The 19,029-nt window shown below is 37.0% G+C and overlaps 1 protein-coding gene across 1 annotated transcript in view; it reads right to left on the bottom strand.

Moving 5' to 3' along the window:
- Positions 1-7,728: 7,728 nt before the first annotated feature.
- The window catches only part of GABRB2 (gamma-aminobutyric acid type A receptor subunit beta2), a 257,236-nt gene continuing 245,935 nt past the window's right edge, over positions 7,729-19,029 (bottom strand). The window contains exon 11 of the mRNA XM_045026120.1: positions 7,729-8,279. Coding sequence (XP_044882055.1) covers positions 7,932-8,279 — 348 coding nt within the window. The 3' untranslated portion in view covers positions 7,729-7,931. The remainder of the gene's footprint in view (positions 8,280-19,029) is intronic.

Below are 19,029 nucleotides of genomic sequence, written 5' to 3'. Positions count from 1 at the left end.
TTGAAGACTAGTAAAACAGGTTGGTCATCTGCCATTCTGGGAACAGTGGAGTTGAGGGATCAGGGGTCATGTGGAGAAAACAGGCAGATGAACAATTTCAAAGAAGCCACCAGCAGCTGTGTGCACTTCCTGACAGGAATGGGAACCGCCTGCAGTGAAGATGGGGATTTGGTTGCTGTTGTCCCCGCAGACCCTTTGTTCTCCCTTCTGGTGCCCCTACTTTTCCACGTCGTCCTTCCACATAGGCCAAACTGAAGGACTTTTGTGTGTGTATGTATGTATGTGCAATATTGTAGAAAGCCATCCTGTCTTATCCCCACAAAATGGTCAGAGACAACTGCTACTCGTGCTCCCCCTCCCTGGGATGTTCTTAAGTCAGTACAGCTCTGCACTGCCCTCTTTTTGGGCTAGGGCTTGAATGCCACAATTAGTCACAGAATCAGGGACTGCTCTAAGGCAGTGGCTCTCAATCTTTCCAGATTACTGTACCCTTTTCAGGAGTCTGATTTGTCTTGCGTACCCCAAGTTTCACCTCACTTAAAAAGCTACTTGCTTACAAAATCAGACATAAAAATACAAAAGTATCACAGCACACTTACTGAAAAACTGCTTACTTTCTCATTTTTACCATATAATTATAAAATAAATCAATTAGAATATAAATATTGTACTTACATTTCAGTGTATAGTTTATAAAGCAGTATAAACAAGTCATTGTCCATATGAAATTTTAGTTTGTACTTACTTGGCTAGTGCTTTTTATGTAGTCTGTTGTAAAACTAGGCAAATATCTAAATGAGTTGATGTACCCCCTGGAAGACTTCTGCATACCCCTGGCTGAGAACCACCGATATAAGAGACTGACTCGCCACAGAGCAGCAGCCCCCACCAGTCCTTCTTGCCCCTACCCAGTTTCTTTTGGAGTGCCTCATGAACTCCTTGAGCACAGCTGAGGCAAATTTATATCCAGGAAGATTTAGGTTCTTTTCATCCTATTCTGAAGTTTTCTATTCTATGCATCTGGAGCTATGCACAGCCAGAATCCAGATTTCACAGCATCCCAGACCTCTGCTGTTGATTCAGAATATTGTGGGTATCAATTAAAATGAAACCCTATTCTCAGGAGGTAAAATTGCAAGTACATAAAGATAGACCTGATGTTTCATATCATACACAAATCTGTGAGTTACACATCTCAGACTCACAGCTACTAATGGTAATTGCACTCCATTGACCTCCAAACCTTCAGGTTCTTATAAATGCCCAGACTCTGATGAGGGAAAACTCTGTGTGAAACTCCTTATGGAGCTCATCCCCAATAATTACATCATGGAATAGTCCACTTGGTCTGGTCTACAAACCTGGCATATCCCTAGGTAAATGTGGAAGGCCAGGGCCTTCTGTGTAGACTTCCCCTCTGTTTTACTCTGTCTCCTTGTTGTCCCCCAAAATGAAGTAGCAATACTCCATTGAAGCTATGCTACCAAGTTCTTCCTCCAGGAGGAGGTCTTCAAAGAAAAGATAAACCTTCTGCAGGCTGTATTCACTTTTCAGGTGGATATATGGCCAGATGGACGACTGTGTGTTCCACAGTTCCCAGTTACTCATCCCTATGAATAGACATTGGAACCATGGGGGCTCTATAGCATCTGCAGGAATGATGCCACAAAAGCAGTTGGCCAATCTCCTTCTGTGCTGGAGGGGGAAGATACATGTCAGATGTTTAGAGGTTCTTCTTAGACGTATAGACCTAGTTTTGCCAGAACCATTATTTCAGTAGGAGTAATGCTGGAATAAAGGCAAAATGAAAACTGAGGCCCTCAAGATGAAGGTAATTAACCACTGGAACAATTTACTCCAAGGGTCTTGGTGGATTTGACATCACAGGCAATTTTTAAATCAAGCTTGGTTGTTTTTCTAAACGATATGGTCTCTGAATTATTTTGGGAAAGCTCTAGGGCCTGTGTTATACAGGAGTGGTAAGACTAGGTGATCACAATGGTCACTTCTGATCTTCTTTACATCTGTGAGATTTCACTCTAAATATCTATGGTGTGAGTAACATGCCTTCCCAACATTACACAACTACATGGACATTCTGGTAGGTTTTCTTTATTTTTTTTAGTTCAAGAATTACACACTAGCCAACATTATTATTATATATTTACATGCTGAAACTGGCTGCAATAAGTTTAAATTCAAGAAAATATCTCTTATGTGCTACTCATTTACAATCATCATTTTACTACCTCATTTATCCCAGAGGTTAGCAGTCCTTTTGAGAAAGACATGAAGGTCTGATGCAATGATATCCACTAGTATTTTGCATTTTCTAGCCATTGGAAAATGTGCATTATGTGCATATAAGAAAGGCTACAAGGTCGTTAGTAAGGCTGATGATTACTACATTATGAACTAAATAGTACTAAGTAAAAAAGAGAGAAATCAGAACTGTGCAAAGACAGTACCAACAGAACCATTTAAACACCCATGCAAATAAAAATGTGAAGGAAGTCAAATTATAGTCAGCTTGTTAGAATTACTTATGTTTCAAATGTCCACATGATCTTTAACTCAATCCATACGATGGTCCATAAACAATAAAGCCTGGTGAATATTTGTCAAATGGCAGTAACAGTGCAAACATACAAAATGTTTATCAAATTGGAATAGATGACCTCATGGCTGAGAGAAATATTAAAAAAAATAGTATGACAGTATAGCTAAGATTTCCAACATTTCATATTCACTGTCAAAGCATTTACTAAAAAAAAAAAATAATTTGATACATATAAATGTGTGTCTTGCATATACTTGCAGAGATGATCTATTTCAATTTAGAATTAATTAATGGATATTTAAAGTGTTGTTATTTTTCAAAGTAGACTAGGGCAGCGGTTTTGATTAACATTCCATTTGCTCCTTAAAAATTTTGACAAAGTTCCTAGTGCATTTTGTTAAACTTTACCTTTGGTGTTAAGCAGTGACTTACTAGTTTTCCCTTTTAAAACAATTTCTGGAGTGAAGGTTCTTTGGCTTTGGGGGACTATGCTAGCTAATGACGTCAAACATGTTTTGATTTTAAAGTCTACTAATATATATCATAAGAGAGACAGATTTCAGGAACAGATGCAGTAGACGAGCTTTCAGTAGTGAAATCATTATGGACTGGATTCTCCTTTCCACTACTATCCCTTTACTGAACTGGCCAGAGTGGTGTAAAAGGGACTCACTGTAAATGAGAATCAGGTTCTACCATCTTAATGTTGATCTGAGTACTGAGTGCTGAACTACAATCTTCTCTTAATTTAATTTTTTAACCATACAAAAATAACCTGTTATGCAAGCAGTAACATTGTTGCAATGACTATTTTACACTACAGTACTTTCCTTGAATTTTTGTATTAAAACTTGTATCTCAAATCCAAATCTGTTTATGCAAAAGGGTGTTTAAATTACTCTGCTAGCGCACTGCAATTATTGTACTTAGTAAAAAAAAAAGTCACTAAACAATTACTGTATCTATTGACTGCTCATTTACAGCTTATTTAGTTATTTACATAATTTTAGGACACATTAACCTAAACCATAAATAGAATCAGCTTTTTGCCTTACCATAAAGTACAAATTAGAAGTTAAAAATGTTTAAGAAATCTGATAATATTTACACAAGTTCAGCTTAAATCATGGTTGCTCACATTATATGTTCTATATACACATAGCAAAATGTTATGATCACTACTATTATAATATTGTACCCTGGCCACCCCCCACCCTAGGTTATTTTTCTATAAATATTTAATATTTTTGCTTTTTTTTTTTCTTGGTATCAATAGGACTTTTTTGTTATTGAAAAGTTACTAGTGGACAGTGTTAAAAAAAAAAAGAGAAGAAATAGGCAAGCAATGTGAGGACTATACTAATTTCGGATGCGAGGAGGTACAGTATATCATAAATGTCAAACTGTGCAATGCTTCATAAGAATTATATGCATTGATCTGCTGATATAGAAATGCCCAGTTACCCTGTATAGTAAGATTTTTTTTAATACATTAATTTGTTTTCTCAAAAAATTATTCATACTCTGGGTGATGATAGAAACAAAACTGTTATTAGCTTATTCCTTTAACACACCAACATATGAATGTGTATTTATATAATGTGTATATAAACACATATGCATATATAGATATATATATATAAATATATTTGTCTATATACACATACACTTGGATAATGTTTAACATTTGTTTACTTCTCTTATGTTAAGTACTGTGTTAATTATGGAATTGGAACACGGTTTAATATTTATAGTAAAAGTTATTTGTCCTTTAATTTTAATGCACACGTTGCCTAAAATGAACAGGATTTTTTCCCTAGGTATAAGACCATCCCTCACTTTCTTTATGCATTGTGCTTTTGTACCTGACGCATTTTATGTCCTTTGTATTAGAGTGTAAAAACTCTCTGAAGTATTCTGTAACATATTATTTAAGACTCTGGTTCTCCATCCCACCCCCGGGAATGATAAAGGAAATATTCAGAATGACATTGCTTGAGTCTTTCTTCCCAGTCATTAAACCGCAATAGGATAGAAACGTAACATTCCTTATGCAAACACAGAAATATGTTGCATGAGTTTTCAGTTCTGAAAATGCATATCATACTTACTAGCAGTCATATACAGTTTATATTTACATATTGATCTCAAATATATCATTAATTAAAACTGTGCCATATTATAGTCATAATTTTCCCATGAATTTCACAAAGATGAAAAACACCTTAATTGCTGGCTGTTCTGTATAATGAAATAACATGTCTATTTCTAATTATATTACAAACATTATCTAAATTATAACTAATACTTTAGTTAGTGGATCTAACAACAGTGAACAGGAGTGGGAAGGTTTGGAGTATTTTTTTTAGGTAAATTCTAAGGTAAAAGCTAGTCTGGTTGGTCTAATTTACTCAGAGGGTAGTACACATGATAAAAAGCACAGCTGTTGTACGCTGGCATAATTTATCACTTTTGTCACAAATGTCCCAAGAAGAGGTGGTAATGACTCACACTCCCTTGGTTCTTCCATACCAGGGTCTTGTCAGTTCTCCTCCCCTACACTACCCCCACCTCCCACCCTATTCACATCACAGTGTTTAGCTTTAGTACAAAATTATACCAATCCATATCTGGAAGGGTCTTCCAAAAGTTTTTGTACATGACATTAGTAGCCAAAAGGAAATTAAAGTGCTCCTTCCTCCTATTGATACATTCTTCCCAGTGACACCTGAGCAGAAACCAGACATTTTCTCTTACCCGACAAATAGCAACATTAGAGAGTATTATGGCTTGTACTATAACTTCAGATAAATTAATATGCAGTACTAGGATCTGATCTCCCTGGGTTTGACTACAGCCGACCTGCTAAACCAATGCAGGAGAGTAAACATACTCTCTATTAGGTTTTATATTTGAGGCATAACTACCATGTGTGTGCACTGTGTTCCCTGTATTTAAATTATGCTTCTGAGAAACACAAGTGTTAAAGGCTCTTAGTGCATTGAATGAAAACTGTGTGTATAAGACAGCATTAGCTTATCACAAAGGGTGCCATATATAAAAAATTGACTTCTAAGACTGTTACCAATTTGTGGTGTGGATCCTTTCCCGAGAAGTTAGGATGAGTTTGCATGCATGATTCAAAGAAGTTCAAACTTCATATGCATCTAAAAAAGCACGTTGTTCTGGTTTGTGAAATGCACTGCGAACTCATGTGTGAATGTCATGGAAAGGCTAATCACATGGTCAAAGGCTTGAATCTACATGCAGTTCAGGGTTTGACCATAGAGGCAGTACTGAGTACCCACCATTTCCCTAAAAAAGAGAGTTGTGGGTACTCAGTGCATCTAATTTTCAGGTTCTTTCCCAATAACATTCAAAGCTATTTTTTCTCTCTTTCTGAAGTAGAAGCCCATGGTAATGTGGAAGCGAAGTAAAAAATAATGGTGTAAACTTGGCCTATTAATTCTCAAAGCTGTTTTCCTCTAATCTTTTGTCTCCCCTAAGCCCCCTCCACCGAAATTTCCACGAGCTACTACTTTTTTAAAGGAAAGAGAAAAAAATCTGCTTTTTATGAAAAATGTTAAGGAATCATTCTTAAAAGGACTGGCAATTGAATCCTTAAATAGGGAAAACACAGCTGTAAATTTGCCTCTACTATATCAGAAATATTATTATTCAGAGCATGCTGGAATTTGTGGTTCTTTTAAGAAATCTGTATATAGCTGAGAGGTAGCATAGTTACAACAGGATGTGGCTGCTGCTATCATAACTATTTTTCGTCAAACAGTAGAGCGAATAATTCTGTAGAAGTCATTAGAAGTTGGTGATTTTTTCTTATCACAGTTGTCAATTTTTATTTTTAGTTAAATGAGCACATTTTCTACCTTGCCTCGTCCTTTAGGAATAGTTCTCCTATAAAAAAAAAAAAATTACATGGAAGGAAAAACAAGAGGATACTATTTTTTTTTAAAGAAAAAACTCCCATATTTTCTAATGCAAAATTGAATTTTGCGTTTTTAAAGGAAGCCATTAGACCTTCTAAAGCAGGAAATACTGAAAAGCTTAGTTAATCTCTTAAAGGCATGCCTACCAAATCATTCCCTTTATAATATCTTATTAAATTAAAAAAAATGCATGGCACTGTCTAGTCCAGCTGGAGAAAATATCCTATCTGTAAATTTTCTATTGAAGTTATAAAACTGGAAACTTTCTGAAATCTGAATTCTTCAAACAGCTAAGATATTAATTCCTGTAACAGTCTGCTCTCTCAATAACTCTCTTTAAATTGGATGTTAGATGCTAAATATAAAAGCATTCTCAGGTGTAAAGCACAGAAGCCTACAAACCTGAAAGAAAACGCTCAATTCCATATGAACCTTTAGGACTAATACAGGGACTATGACTGACAACATTCATTTGTACAATATAATTCTAGCCTTCCTTTTCTCTGGGGCTGCATTCTTGAATGGTTGCCACTTGTCTCCCTTTTTCTATCCTAAAAGAGCAGGGCACCAATGGTTTCCATTAGTCATCTGTAAAGTTATTATTTGGCCAATCAACATTTGGCACTTTGGACAAATGACTCCATCTCCCAGCAACTGAGCATATCAACATGTCCACCATTTAGGCCATGATAGGTTGTGGTCCATCTCTAAATCTGATTTCCACATTCCCCCACATATCAAAAGTACAATGAATTGTGACTATGACCTTATGCCAACTCTTTAAAATCCAAAACTAGTGTTACTTGCTTAAGTTTCTGTGCAAACTCCTGACCCACTTATAATATCAGTCAAAGGTTTAGTCTTTCAATTAAAAAATAGCAATTACCTGACTACTGCTCAGAAATCTTTGACCATCATCATCATGAAGGTGAGATGATAGGCACTACTTGTTTTCAAGTTTACACATTTAGAAGGTAATGTATATGTTTCGTAAGCATGATAGCATCTTAGTACACTCTTTAATCAAGTATAGATGCATATGTACTCTAAGTGCAATTTCACAAAGAAATGACACATTCTGCTGTTAAAACTCAAACCTGTCTCCCAAATTTCCCTTTTTTATAGTTTAAGGTTTAAACTCAGATATGAGTGTTGAAAAAAAATGATTGAATGGAATTTTGCCTTCACTCTTCATATACACCCACATTTTTAAAAGGGGGAACAGGTTTCTACTGTAACTAAGAATGTGTTTATGACTTAGCAGAAGCAACCGAAACATTATAAAACAGACCGTAGAGTGGGCCAGCAACTAAGGTGTTTTAAAGTAACTTTTGTCCTGAATAGAATTTTTCTAAGTCCCACTTTTGGCTGTACAACCAAATTGAAGAGAAATCCAGTTCTTGCTTTCTGTGTGGCTTTGTTTTTTAGTTCACATAGTAAAGCCAATAGACAATATTGAAGAAGGAAAAAACAACAGGGAAGAATATGCGTGACCATCGATCTATGGCATTTACATCAGTCAAGTCAGGGATGTTAATTTTCAGTTGAGAGGCACGTCTCCGTAGCCTACTTTTCTTTTGTGCCACATGTCGCTCCAGGGCATTGCGACCAAAGCTGTGTCTGGGCAAGCCAGCTTTCCGGTACTGGATGCTTGAAGTATCGTAGGCCAGCATAGTGCTTCTAGGGTCCCCAAGCCCCATAACAGCCTCGGAGGCAGCCATCTCATTTTTAATTTCAAGTGTGCTCAACAAAATGTTTTCATGTGGATCCATCTGTAAGATATAAGAAGGCAGCTTTAGCATGGGGGAAAGAAAAGCCCAATCAGTTGTAAACTGAGACCACATTGACAAAGGTTGGACCTAACAATACCAATCCACTGGATGCCTATCTATCTAAAAAACTTCTACTCCTGTCCTTTAAATACAACCATTACAGTTTTTACTGTCATTCTTTTGTAAATGGTAAGAGTAATAAGGCCTGTCCTGTATGTCTGAACAGATTATATATACTGAATCCCAGATTTTGAGAGCAGAGGCAATACACAGTTATGACCCGAGTCAGTGGCCATATCCTAATTTCACATGCCTAGCACTAACCTCCATGCATCTTGAAAAAGTATGGTACTGCCCTTGTGCACACATATCTGGGTTTAATATAATGCTAGGAGTTTTTTTGTCTTGTTTTTTTACTTCCACGAAATGCAGCCTCTGTTTTAGCAAAACCTCCAAATGTGCACAACATAGGTGACTTCAGTACTGCTATACATGAATGCTGGAGCATGCCTATGAGGATAAAGCAAACATGATTTCCTCCCCCAATATATTCAGCAGTTTTGTAAGAAGATCATATAAGAAATCTTGAAATTCTAACATAACCACTGGCTACTGGGAGAGAAAATACTGACATACTCTATGTTATACCTATAGGCAGTCTCCACTCTCCAATGCTCATGAACTTCATAAGCACAGTGCGTGTTGAGTCATCTCATCAGACCAGAGCACTGGCAATAACAAAAGAGCTGAATTTTAGAGGCAAGAAAAAATGCATTTATTTCGGAGTGTAATCACATTAAATGTAATTGCACATTTGTTTCAAATGTGGTTACTAACTTTTTAAAAAAAAATTAATAACTCAAACAAGGCAATTCAATGAAAAAAGTATTCAGTGAAAAAAGCATTAATGCAGTGTTATGATTAAAAGCCTCAGTACTCAAAACTCAGGGCTTTCAAAGATATGGGACTAAATTCTACTCTAGTGTAAATCAGGAGTGCAACAGTGGACCTTAAAACTTTTCCATTTTTTATAAATAAATACATAAGCTTACCTAAATACCTGTACTTTTCCCTGCAATTCCCCATGTAGTTATCGCAAGAAATATTTTGAACTATGGAAATACTAAGGTTAACTAACGGAAAATATTAGATAATTAATTAGGACAAATGATGAATTACAAGCCCCTTCGAAAGTTTCATTTTCCATATTGTCTAATCCAGCTATGAGGGGTGAAAATCTGACCCTACTGAAATCAATGGGAGATTTGTCATTCATCCCAATAGGGCCAGGATTTCACCCAAGAGGTTTAACAAAGGTCAGGCCTTAGGTTACTTTGGCTTAAAAAGGAAGACAGACAGCTGTACATTGATAAAAATCTACCATAGGAATGACTTTGGTTTAACCAAATTTGGCCACAGCTGAAGTTCTTTGAGACTGAACTGAATCTGAACAGTTTATCTACTCTCTGGCTAGCACTGATATCAGCCCACAAGGTGTTCTTTAAAGAACATTATAGAATATACTTTGAAAATACAAACACAGGAAAAGTTTTATTATAGTCAAATAGACTTGGAACTAGACATGCTACAATAAACAGCTAAGAACTTTTCTCCACGTAACTATCTATTTCTTTTGCACTGCGTCTCGTATGGCTGCTGTTGATATGTCAATAAGATCACTAAAATGTTAGCGTGCACCTAGAAAATATGACAGCAGATAGTGGATTAGTATCACTAAACAGAAAGGAAGTAGTTGCAAGAATATATTTTGTTTTAGATCCTTTATTTATTTAAAATTCTAAACTAGTCTCTGGGGATAGGTGTCTTCTTCTGCACATATCACGTTTGTCTAACAACATGAAAATTGGAGAGGAGGTTTTGCAAAACCTCAACAACTTTTCTGAAGAAAAACAGAAGTAACCCCGAATACAGTAGATTAGTGTTGGGCGAACCTCCAAATGGTTGAATGCTCAGATAAGCGCACAAAAGTTCACATGCGTCTCCAGAACTAATCTGACCTTCTCACACCTGGAACATTTGTTTGAACATCTCACAAGAATAGTATTTTTCATGGTATTTCAGATCTTTCACTTCCAATCCAGGAAGCACAGAGGGATGTGAAAATGAAAAACAATGAAAAAAGTTAACCTAACTTTTGAACCTCAAAAAAGGTTCACTATGAGATTAGAGTGAGGAGTGTCATTTGAACTTACCAGGTTCGCCCAGCCCTAAATAAAATGTACAGGTATTTTTATTACTAAATTGGTATTTGAGATAGAATGATAATGAATCATGTTTACTGTACACAGCAGGATCCCAAAGCGCTTTACAAACTTTAGAAAGAAGAATCACTTCACAAGCCAGTGAAATGCAATCACCTGTCAGGTGAAATGTGGTGACTGTCTATCAGTGCAGAACAACACACTTTATTTTAATACAGGAAATGAAGAATGCTGTAGCCAATTGAAACTATGGGGTGGGTGGGTGGGTGGTGGTGGGAAGGTCAAATAAGCAGAACATAATTACACAAATTGAAATTTGGCCAGGAGGCTTGGGGTTGTGGTGCCTACTCTTACAAAAAGTGCCATGGGATCTTTAATGACCATAAATGGTCAGGACCTCAATTTTAACTCTCTAAGGATAAAAACATTTAAAAAACAATGAAAGATACCTTTGTTGAATACATTTCTGGACAATGATATGTGCCAATTATTCTTCTGTCCTGTAAGTTAATAAAATCAAGACCAGTTTCCTTAGCGATAAGGTAGCTGTTATCTTTCAGTAAAAATTAATGCACTATAGGGTATTAATAGGATATGCATTTTTAATTAAAGGTACAGGGCCCTCTAAGCCAACAACTAGCATAATATATTCTGGCTTTAGAGGTGCTATTACTGCCTTGGCCCTGCCACTGTAGGTAACAAATTAGCGATGTACATGTATTTTTTCTGAGTGGTCATTCTGACCCAGGAAGATATGATGATATGAAAAGAATCATAGAAATTATTTTTGGGGGAAGTGGGCATACAAGTGGTTTCAAAGGTAGTAGGAGAAGGTTAAAAAAATCTTTTGGTGCTGAATGGTTGTTCAACCATACAACAGGACTCCTTATGGTGAACACCAGAGTTCAAACATAATGGAGAAATTCCCAGGGGAGGAGGTAGGGAAGGAAGAAGGGAGGATGGGAAGATGATGAAAAAAGTAGCAATAAGAACTATGGAAATAAAAGGTGAATTCAGAAGTGGAATAGTAGTGCCTAGAGCACAGCACACATGCAAGAGTTTTCATCACCAGTCTAATAAGGAAGATGGCAAAATAAATGGTCTACATGGTATTCATAGGTCCAGGTTGATGTGAGAAAAAATGACCCTGGAGCCCTATAAGAGGGTTGCTGATCTTTTCTGATGGCCTCCCAAACAAAAGAAATACACAGAGAAGAGTTTAAATGTTACCATTGTATGTTCTCTCTGCTATACAGAAACTCCAAAATGATGGCTAACTAAAGGAATTCCTGTTACACTTATTAATTATCCAATGTACAATATCTTAAATAGTACAACTTCTACATTCATGCTCATGTGTATATACATTTAGGAGGATTCACTTCCACAAACAATCACTCTTCTCTCTCTAGATGCTGGTAGGGAATCAGTATCTGGATTTTGGAGTATTATCTCTGGCTGTGTTCAACATTTATTCAGAAGGTATATTTGTAATGGATAACTTAGCTATTCAAAACACATAATATCATTGACATCTTTACTTTCTGGTATTCAAACAAAATTCTTGTTTAATCTATATAGTATAGATACTTGCAGATACTGATTGCTCATTTTAAACACAGAGTGGTACAGAAGAAATGTATAAGAAAGATATGATGGCGGGTATTTCTGTGAAATCTGAGTGAAACAAGAACACAAGTGAAAAATGCATAGAAATAATGCACAATTTCATTAGGTAAGGTTAACCCCTGCCAAATTTGCCAAAGCCAAATTGGTCCACTCTGCCAGGACAGGAAAAGCAAAATTATCTAATTTGTTCAGAGGTTTAAACTGTACTATTGGGCCTCATCATTTACATATACTGTGAGCAAACAACTTAGAATCAACTCTCTAGACTGGAATTGAAGGAAATATGCCTTGGAAAGGCTCACATACTTGAAATGCCAAAGGACATAAAATAATCCCTCTAGAAAGAAAACTACTTGAATCTTATCTACAGGAATTGCACTGGCTATAAGGAATAAGGTGTGTAAGAAGGAACAGAGATATTATGGAGGAAGTCTCTGTATTAGTCTCTCTAATTTCACTCTAGAACAGGGGACGGCAACCTTTCAGAAGTGGTGTGCCGTGTCTTCATTTATTCACTCTAATTTAAGGTTTCATGTGCCTGTAATACATTTTAACATTTTTAGAAGGTCTCTTTCTACAAGTCTATAGTATATAACTAAACTATTATTGTATTTAAAGTAAATACAGTTTTTAAAATGTTTAAGAAACATCATTTAAAATTAAATTAAAATGCAGAGCCTCCCGGACTGGTGACCAGGACCTGGGCAGTATGAGTGTCACTGAAAATCAGCTTGCGTGCTGCCTTTGGCATGCGTGCCATAGGTTGCCTACTGCTGCTCTAGAAAATATTCAAAAAATGTAATGGTTTACAAATGGCAGCTCAACTATATGTACCTGTTCTGGAGTGGTAAATGTGCTACTAAAACTAAACATGTATGCACTTCAAAATGCATGGTCAATATTTCAAAATCTCCAAAAATGGAACTGTGCCACTAAACCTGTGCATGTGCTTTTGTGCCTCCATAGAGAAAGCGGGCTTTACTTTCAGAGCTGTAGGAATTGTTCAGAAAGAAACCTGACACTAAGCAAAGCTCACATGGGTTCAGATTTTGTAACAACTTGAAATGTGAGTGAGGTTCACAGACTCTGTAGTTAACTCTGAGGTGAGTTGTGAGCAAACATGGGCTGAGTTATGATTTCAGGTGATTTTGTTTGATTTCAGGCCAAGGTCGAAATTCAGCAACACTCTGCAGAGTCAGTAGTGATTTCCTTCAGGTTCTTGGGTTTATCTAAACCCTAAAACTCAAAGTAAATCAAGGGAGTTTAACTCACACAGCTAGGAAAACAGATAGGAAACTTAGAAAACAAACTGAAAAAAAAACCACAATGTGAACCAAGACTGGTGAGCTTTACACATCTCCAATTACTTGCAACAAAATTCCCAGGGCCTAATTTCATCCTCAGATGTGTGTTGCTTTTATGGATTTCAGTGGGAGCTGCGAATGTGTACATCTGAGAGCATAATCTGTCATAAATGCTTCAGTATCCTGAACATACAAAATGGCCATGCACCAGAAACAAAAAAAAATGTATATGGTTTTTAATATCCACTGCACATTCACAGCATTCCAGGACGTGAGGACTTTTATTCTGCAACAGTTATGCAGCATAGAAGAGGAAAAGGGGGAGTCTTTGGGCATCACAGTGGGGGTTAAAAAAAAAACCTCAGAAAACTCCACGATTTCCACACAACATCCACACTCCGGACCTGACTCTATGTTCCCTCAGGGTTTGAGCCAAAGCCCACTGAGGTCAATGGAAAGACTCATTAATTTCAAAGGATTTTGAATCAAAAGCTGAATTTGCTCCATGGCTTACAATGTGGAGGACACTGTTGGAAAGGCCAGAAATGTGATTCTTGGTCTCCTTATATCCAGTCTTGGGCCCTAGACTAGTTTACAGCAGCCATTTTGTAATACCAGTTATCCTTACCTATTTCCAGGAGCAAATGGACCCAGGCACCTGAACCAGCCAGTGGAGAGAAGGATGAGGAGCAGTCTGTACAGATACAATTTCTCCCTCCCTACTTTTAGACAGGGAAAGTTTAGCCCTACGTTATCCCCTAGTAAAATGGGAGGGACTAGGCATATAAACAAAACCTTTAAATTGTGTGTTCAATTTCCATTTCCTTATAGCAACTTTAGTTGACTGTAACCTGCAACTAAGTCCGTGAATCAGGGAACCATCCCAATTCAGGATAGCACTGAAACAGATGCTTAATTTTAATGGGTCTTAAGCACATTCTTAAAGTTAAACATACACTTAAGTGCTTTCCTGAATTGGGGCTTAAAATATTACATTAATATTAAGCTCCTGACCCCCAAATCTACCGTAGTAATGTATGTAATAGTTGTTAGCTATTATGAATCCTCAGGGGAAGGAGGAAGGATTCATAGGAGAAGGAAGGAATTTTACAAGACAAAGCAGGTAAGACAACACAGGAATGAACTGATATATAAGAAAACAATAATGAATGTATTTCAGCTATCCCAAAGGAATAAGCTTACACACACATAACAAACAGACCTTTTTTATCTCTGTAATGATATTTGGCAAGTTAAATACCCATTATTACCAGAAACACATTATTTAAGCTACACTGCAATTTAGAAACCTAAAAAAAGAGAAAAAGTATGCATTTGAAAAATGTAATTAGAACTTCATTGATCGTATTTAAGGCAACCACACCTCTTCAAGAAATCTGAGTGCAGAGAAAAAAGGACATCTGTAAAAATATGACATCATAAACCACTATAATTGAAGTGGAAAAAAACATTTCATTCTAATCTGTACTGGTTCTAGCTTAAAGCAAACAAAAAAACTGTGAACCAAATTTTCTCAAATGTGCATACAGCATAAACATTTTTTTTCCTAATTGGAAACTAATCTGAAGGTTCTGAAGTTTAAAATTGGACCTGTCTGAACTATCTGATTTTTTTTTAAATGGGAGACATTGTGTGTGCTGGGGGATGGAGGAAACAAACCTCTACCTGAAGTAATATATAAGGAAGCTTTTGAGTAGAGCTGACTGAAAATTTGAAAATGTATATTTTCAGCAAAACTATAAAAATTTTGAGAAATTTAGGAAATAGTGAAAATAAGGGATTTTAAATCCTTTATTAGGCCATTCATCTGTTCACTGGATGCCTTCCCTGTGGAGTACCTGCACTGGACATCCACCCAACACTTACAAATTAAGTTGCGACATATAGTTTACCACCTTTTCTTCTTATCAGAAAAGGTCCTTCCTGACACCCACTGTGGGGAAGGCAAAAAACCTCACTCCACCAAAGCCAATCTAGTAGTTGAGGAAAAATTCCTTCCCAGCCCCCCTAAAAAGGAGTGACTAGCACAATGCCTACAGCAAGTCCTAACCCAACCTGATATTAGCCACCTCTCAGGGAGGGAGAGGGGCTTCCGCCTTGCCTGCTGCGTGGAAAAGGGGCTTCCAACGCCATGGGCTTGCACCTTTATGCAGTCTGACCTCAGATTCCTGGGGGATGAGTAAGTGCCACAAATCTGACCACTGCTCACCTTTTGCAGCAATTTCTGACCCTCTTTCCACCTCTGCCATAAAGCATTGCTGCCTTCCTTCGGCAAGCCCAGACAACGTTCCCCCCACTTCAGGTGCCGTGCGGTCATTCTCACTCTATTTGGGAGGTCATTATCACACATCTTATTCTAATCACATTTATATATGATATGTCTACCTTTTGGGAGGATCATACAAAAATGCTTTTGTTGCGAGGGAAATCTTTGGAGTTCATTTTTAAGTAGCAGATTAACTGAACACAACATTACCCTAGATAATAATTTAAGAGCAAAAAAATGTATTTCTTTTAAAAAGAAATGAAGTATAATTGATAATGTAAGCCTGGGGAGGAGGGGCTGAGCAACATTTCAGATGATGATTAGCTGTGTGAGTTATGACCTAACTAAGACAGAATCAAGCCGATGAACAGGAAGCGTGTGCAAAAATGTGCCATGTATGTTTTCAGTATCTTAAAGACATTTGTTTTTTTCTTGCATATCAAAATGTTTTTGTACATAAGGCAAAATTCTCCCAGACTTGCTCTCAGTAGGGTCTACAGGAGTGGGATCTTAATATTAATTAAGCTTATGAAGTACCTCAACATAAGGAGTATGCATCAAAAGCCACTACAGAAAGAGCACCAAATGGCTTATCTCCGAACATTTGTAACTGAAATTCTCTATTGCAGCTCTTTGACTGTTTCCTGAAAAGCCAGCTATGCTGGAAATACTTGATTGTTAACTGGTGGTAGCAATTTGAAAAGATAGACACAAAGATCTTACACCATCATTTGGAAATAGTTGTGTTTTTGATACATAAGCTAGCTAGACAGTCAACATCATGCTGACAAGTTTTGGCATATCTAGCCCATTCTCAAAACAAACTGCTGTAAAATGTAGACAAATTATTTTTCCTCCATGAAGTCAAGTCAAATATATGAAGCCTTACGTGGCAAGCACTCAGGCACATGGGGATGTTTAATCACAATTTGGAAGATAAGAAACTGGAGAAAAGATTGCATAGCATGTTCCATTCATCTTCATACGATATAATTGCTTGGATGCAGGTTTAACTTCAGGATTTTGGAGAGTGTCAGAATTATGATTCTTTGGCGCCCTAATCAAAGCTTAAGGGAGGCACAGGTGTCACTGGCCTTAAGAAGCAGTGGCAAAGACTGTGAATAAGAAATGTGGTGACATTTCTCTTGACACCAACAGGGCCAGAACTGCATTCATGATTATTATGGAGAATTATTTGCAAATTTCTAGCCAAAGGAAAATGTTAATATTTTTGAAGGTTATCTTCACAACAAAGGGGCTAGAAATGTATTTGTACACACAAATGAAAGAAAATGAGTAAAGGAGTGATTTCAAGGACTGAAAAATTGTCTGTGGCTGTGGGCTTCACTGATTGTTTGGCATCATTAAAATTAGCAGTGCTCTGTTGTAAAGTAATTAGAAATAATGTGTGGCTTACCTGTACCTTGATATTCTAGTTTTAGGGCATGTTTGGGGGAAATACGCGTGACAAGAACAGAATGAGGGTTTCTGTTGCAGAAGAAACAGAGGCATTTTAGGCTTTTTTCCAAGTAAAATTGTGCATGGATGTAAAAAATATACATATTATATATTTAGATTTATATGTACACTCATTCTACAGTTGGTAAAGAAAGGGAATACATTGTTTTGCCCCTTTTTGCCATTTTCACTTGGAAATTTGATTTTTTTTAATGTTCAGATTAGCTATAACACACACACACACACATATACACACATATATATCTGTAAATTCCAGAAAATTCAAATTATCAACAAAAAATAGAGTGGGAAAAAATGATTTTTGGTGGAAATTTTCTTCTGATTATTTACCAGCTCTTGTGTGTATGTGCATGTCTATATTGTAGATCTATAAATGACAATGTATTGAAAAAATTTGCTTGCACGCACACACATACAGAGCACGTGTAACATAGGACTCTATATCCACATCTTCACTCCATGTATTTTAAGAACATCTTGGGTTTAATCCCAGCAAATCAAACAAAATTTTTATGTCTTGGAAAAAAGTGCAAAATGACTAACAGTTTACCCTCAATTATTATGTACAGGATATCAATATTTTCAAATTGCAACTGGCCAAACACATGGGTTATTCAGGTCATCTCAAATGAGTGCTGATAAAATTGTTATGCCACACCACACTATATATTTGGTATATATCATGTATTTTACAAGTGTTTTTTTTAATTATTTGGCTTTTGGAATTTTCTTTTGTAGCCCTCTGGCTGTAAAGCCATGTGCTTTAGTTACCATGAGTCCTAGTCTACTGGGCTCAGAGGGAGCCATGCTGCCATCTAAAAACGACCTAAAGTATTTTTTCTACGCTTAAAAGTTCTACACCTTTATTGTCTGATACCTCAGAACTTTATGGAGCAAGAAGCAAGGAAAATTCTCTCATTTCTATAGGTAACGTTTCCTGTTTCTAGCCCTGCAGATAATGGAGGAGTGAATGGTCAGAGGGTGAGTCAGAAACAATGTTACCCGGAAAAGTAGCTTTGTTGTAGTTTTCCCCAATGGAGACTGAAGGCAGCAGTGGCTGTGAAGTCTCCGGCAGTTAGGGAGCTGAAGTCCATTTTGGGGTCAGAGCCAGTGTGGGAGTAGAGGGCCTTTGTGTGGAGGGACTCTGGACCCATCAGGTTTGTGAGTAGGCCCTGCCATATTTAATGGCAGAGAGGAAGGTAAAGCACACTCCTTCTGCCTCCATTCTGACTGCATGTTGCAAGGTAATCGCCTTGAAGAAATCCTTATGGATATTTTAGTGAAAAAAGTCACATCCAGTGACTTTTCAAGGCAGACGGTGGGGACTGAGCAGAGACTGAGGATGATCTTGGCCCTTTGTGCTTCAATATAACAGCTAACCGTAAACTGCATTAATGTAGCTGTTTGTCCTGTTTAAGACTGAGGCTGATTTCAGGATAATATATTTAAAACGGGAAAGTAAGAAATAAAGGAGAAATAAAATAAAGAGTTAAAAAAAAATTTTTTTCAGCCTACTCTTGCTCTAGCCTGGGGACTTTCACTCAGGAACCTGCTTCCAGTTTTTTTCTGTCCATTAAAAGAATTCTGTGTGAGCCAACAAAAAAAAACGTGCAGCAGTGCCAAAAAGAATGTTTGGCAACTTTAACCTTCTGGGTAAATTTAACCTTTATAGCATAGGGCTGTTTTTCCAACCCCTCCCATTTAATAATATATAACTTTGGAGCAAGGACTGTCTTTTTGTTCTGTGTTTGTACAATGCCTAGCACAATGGGGTCTGCAAGATTTACAACGTACGTGCCCCTAGGCACAGCATCTTCAGTGCCCCCCCC

The sequence above is a fragment of the Mauremys mutica genome, chromosome 8, assembly GCF_020497125.1.
Source record: "Mauremys mutica isolate MM-2020 ecotype Southern chromosome 8, ASM2049712v1, whole genome shotgun sequence".
Taxonomy (NCBI): domain Eukaryota; kingdom Metazoa; phylum Chordata; order Testudines; family Geoemydidae; genus Mauremys; species Mauremys mutica.
This window is presented reverse-complemented; position numbering and strand designations above follow the sequence as displayed.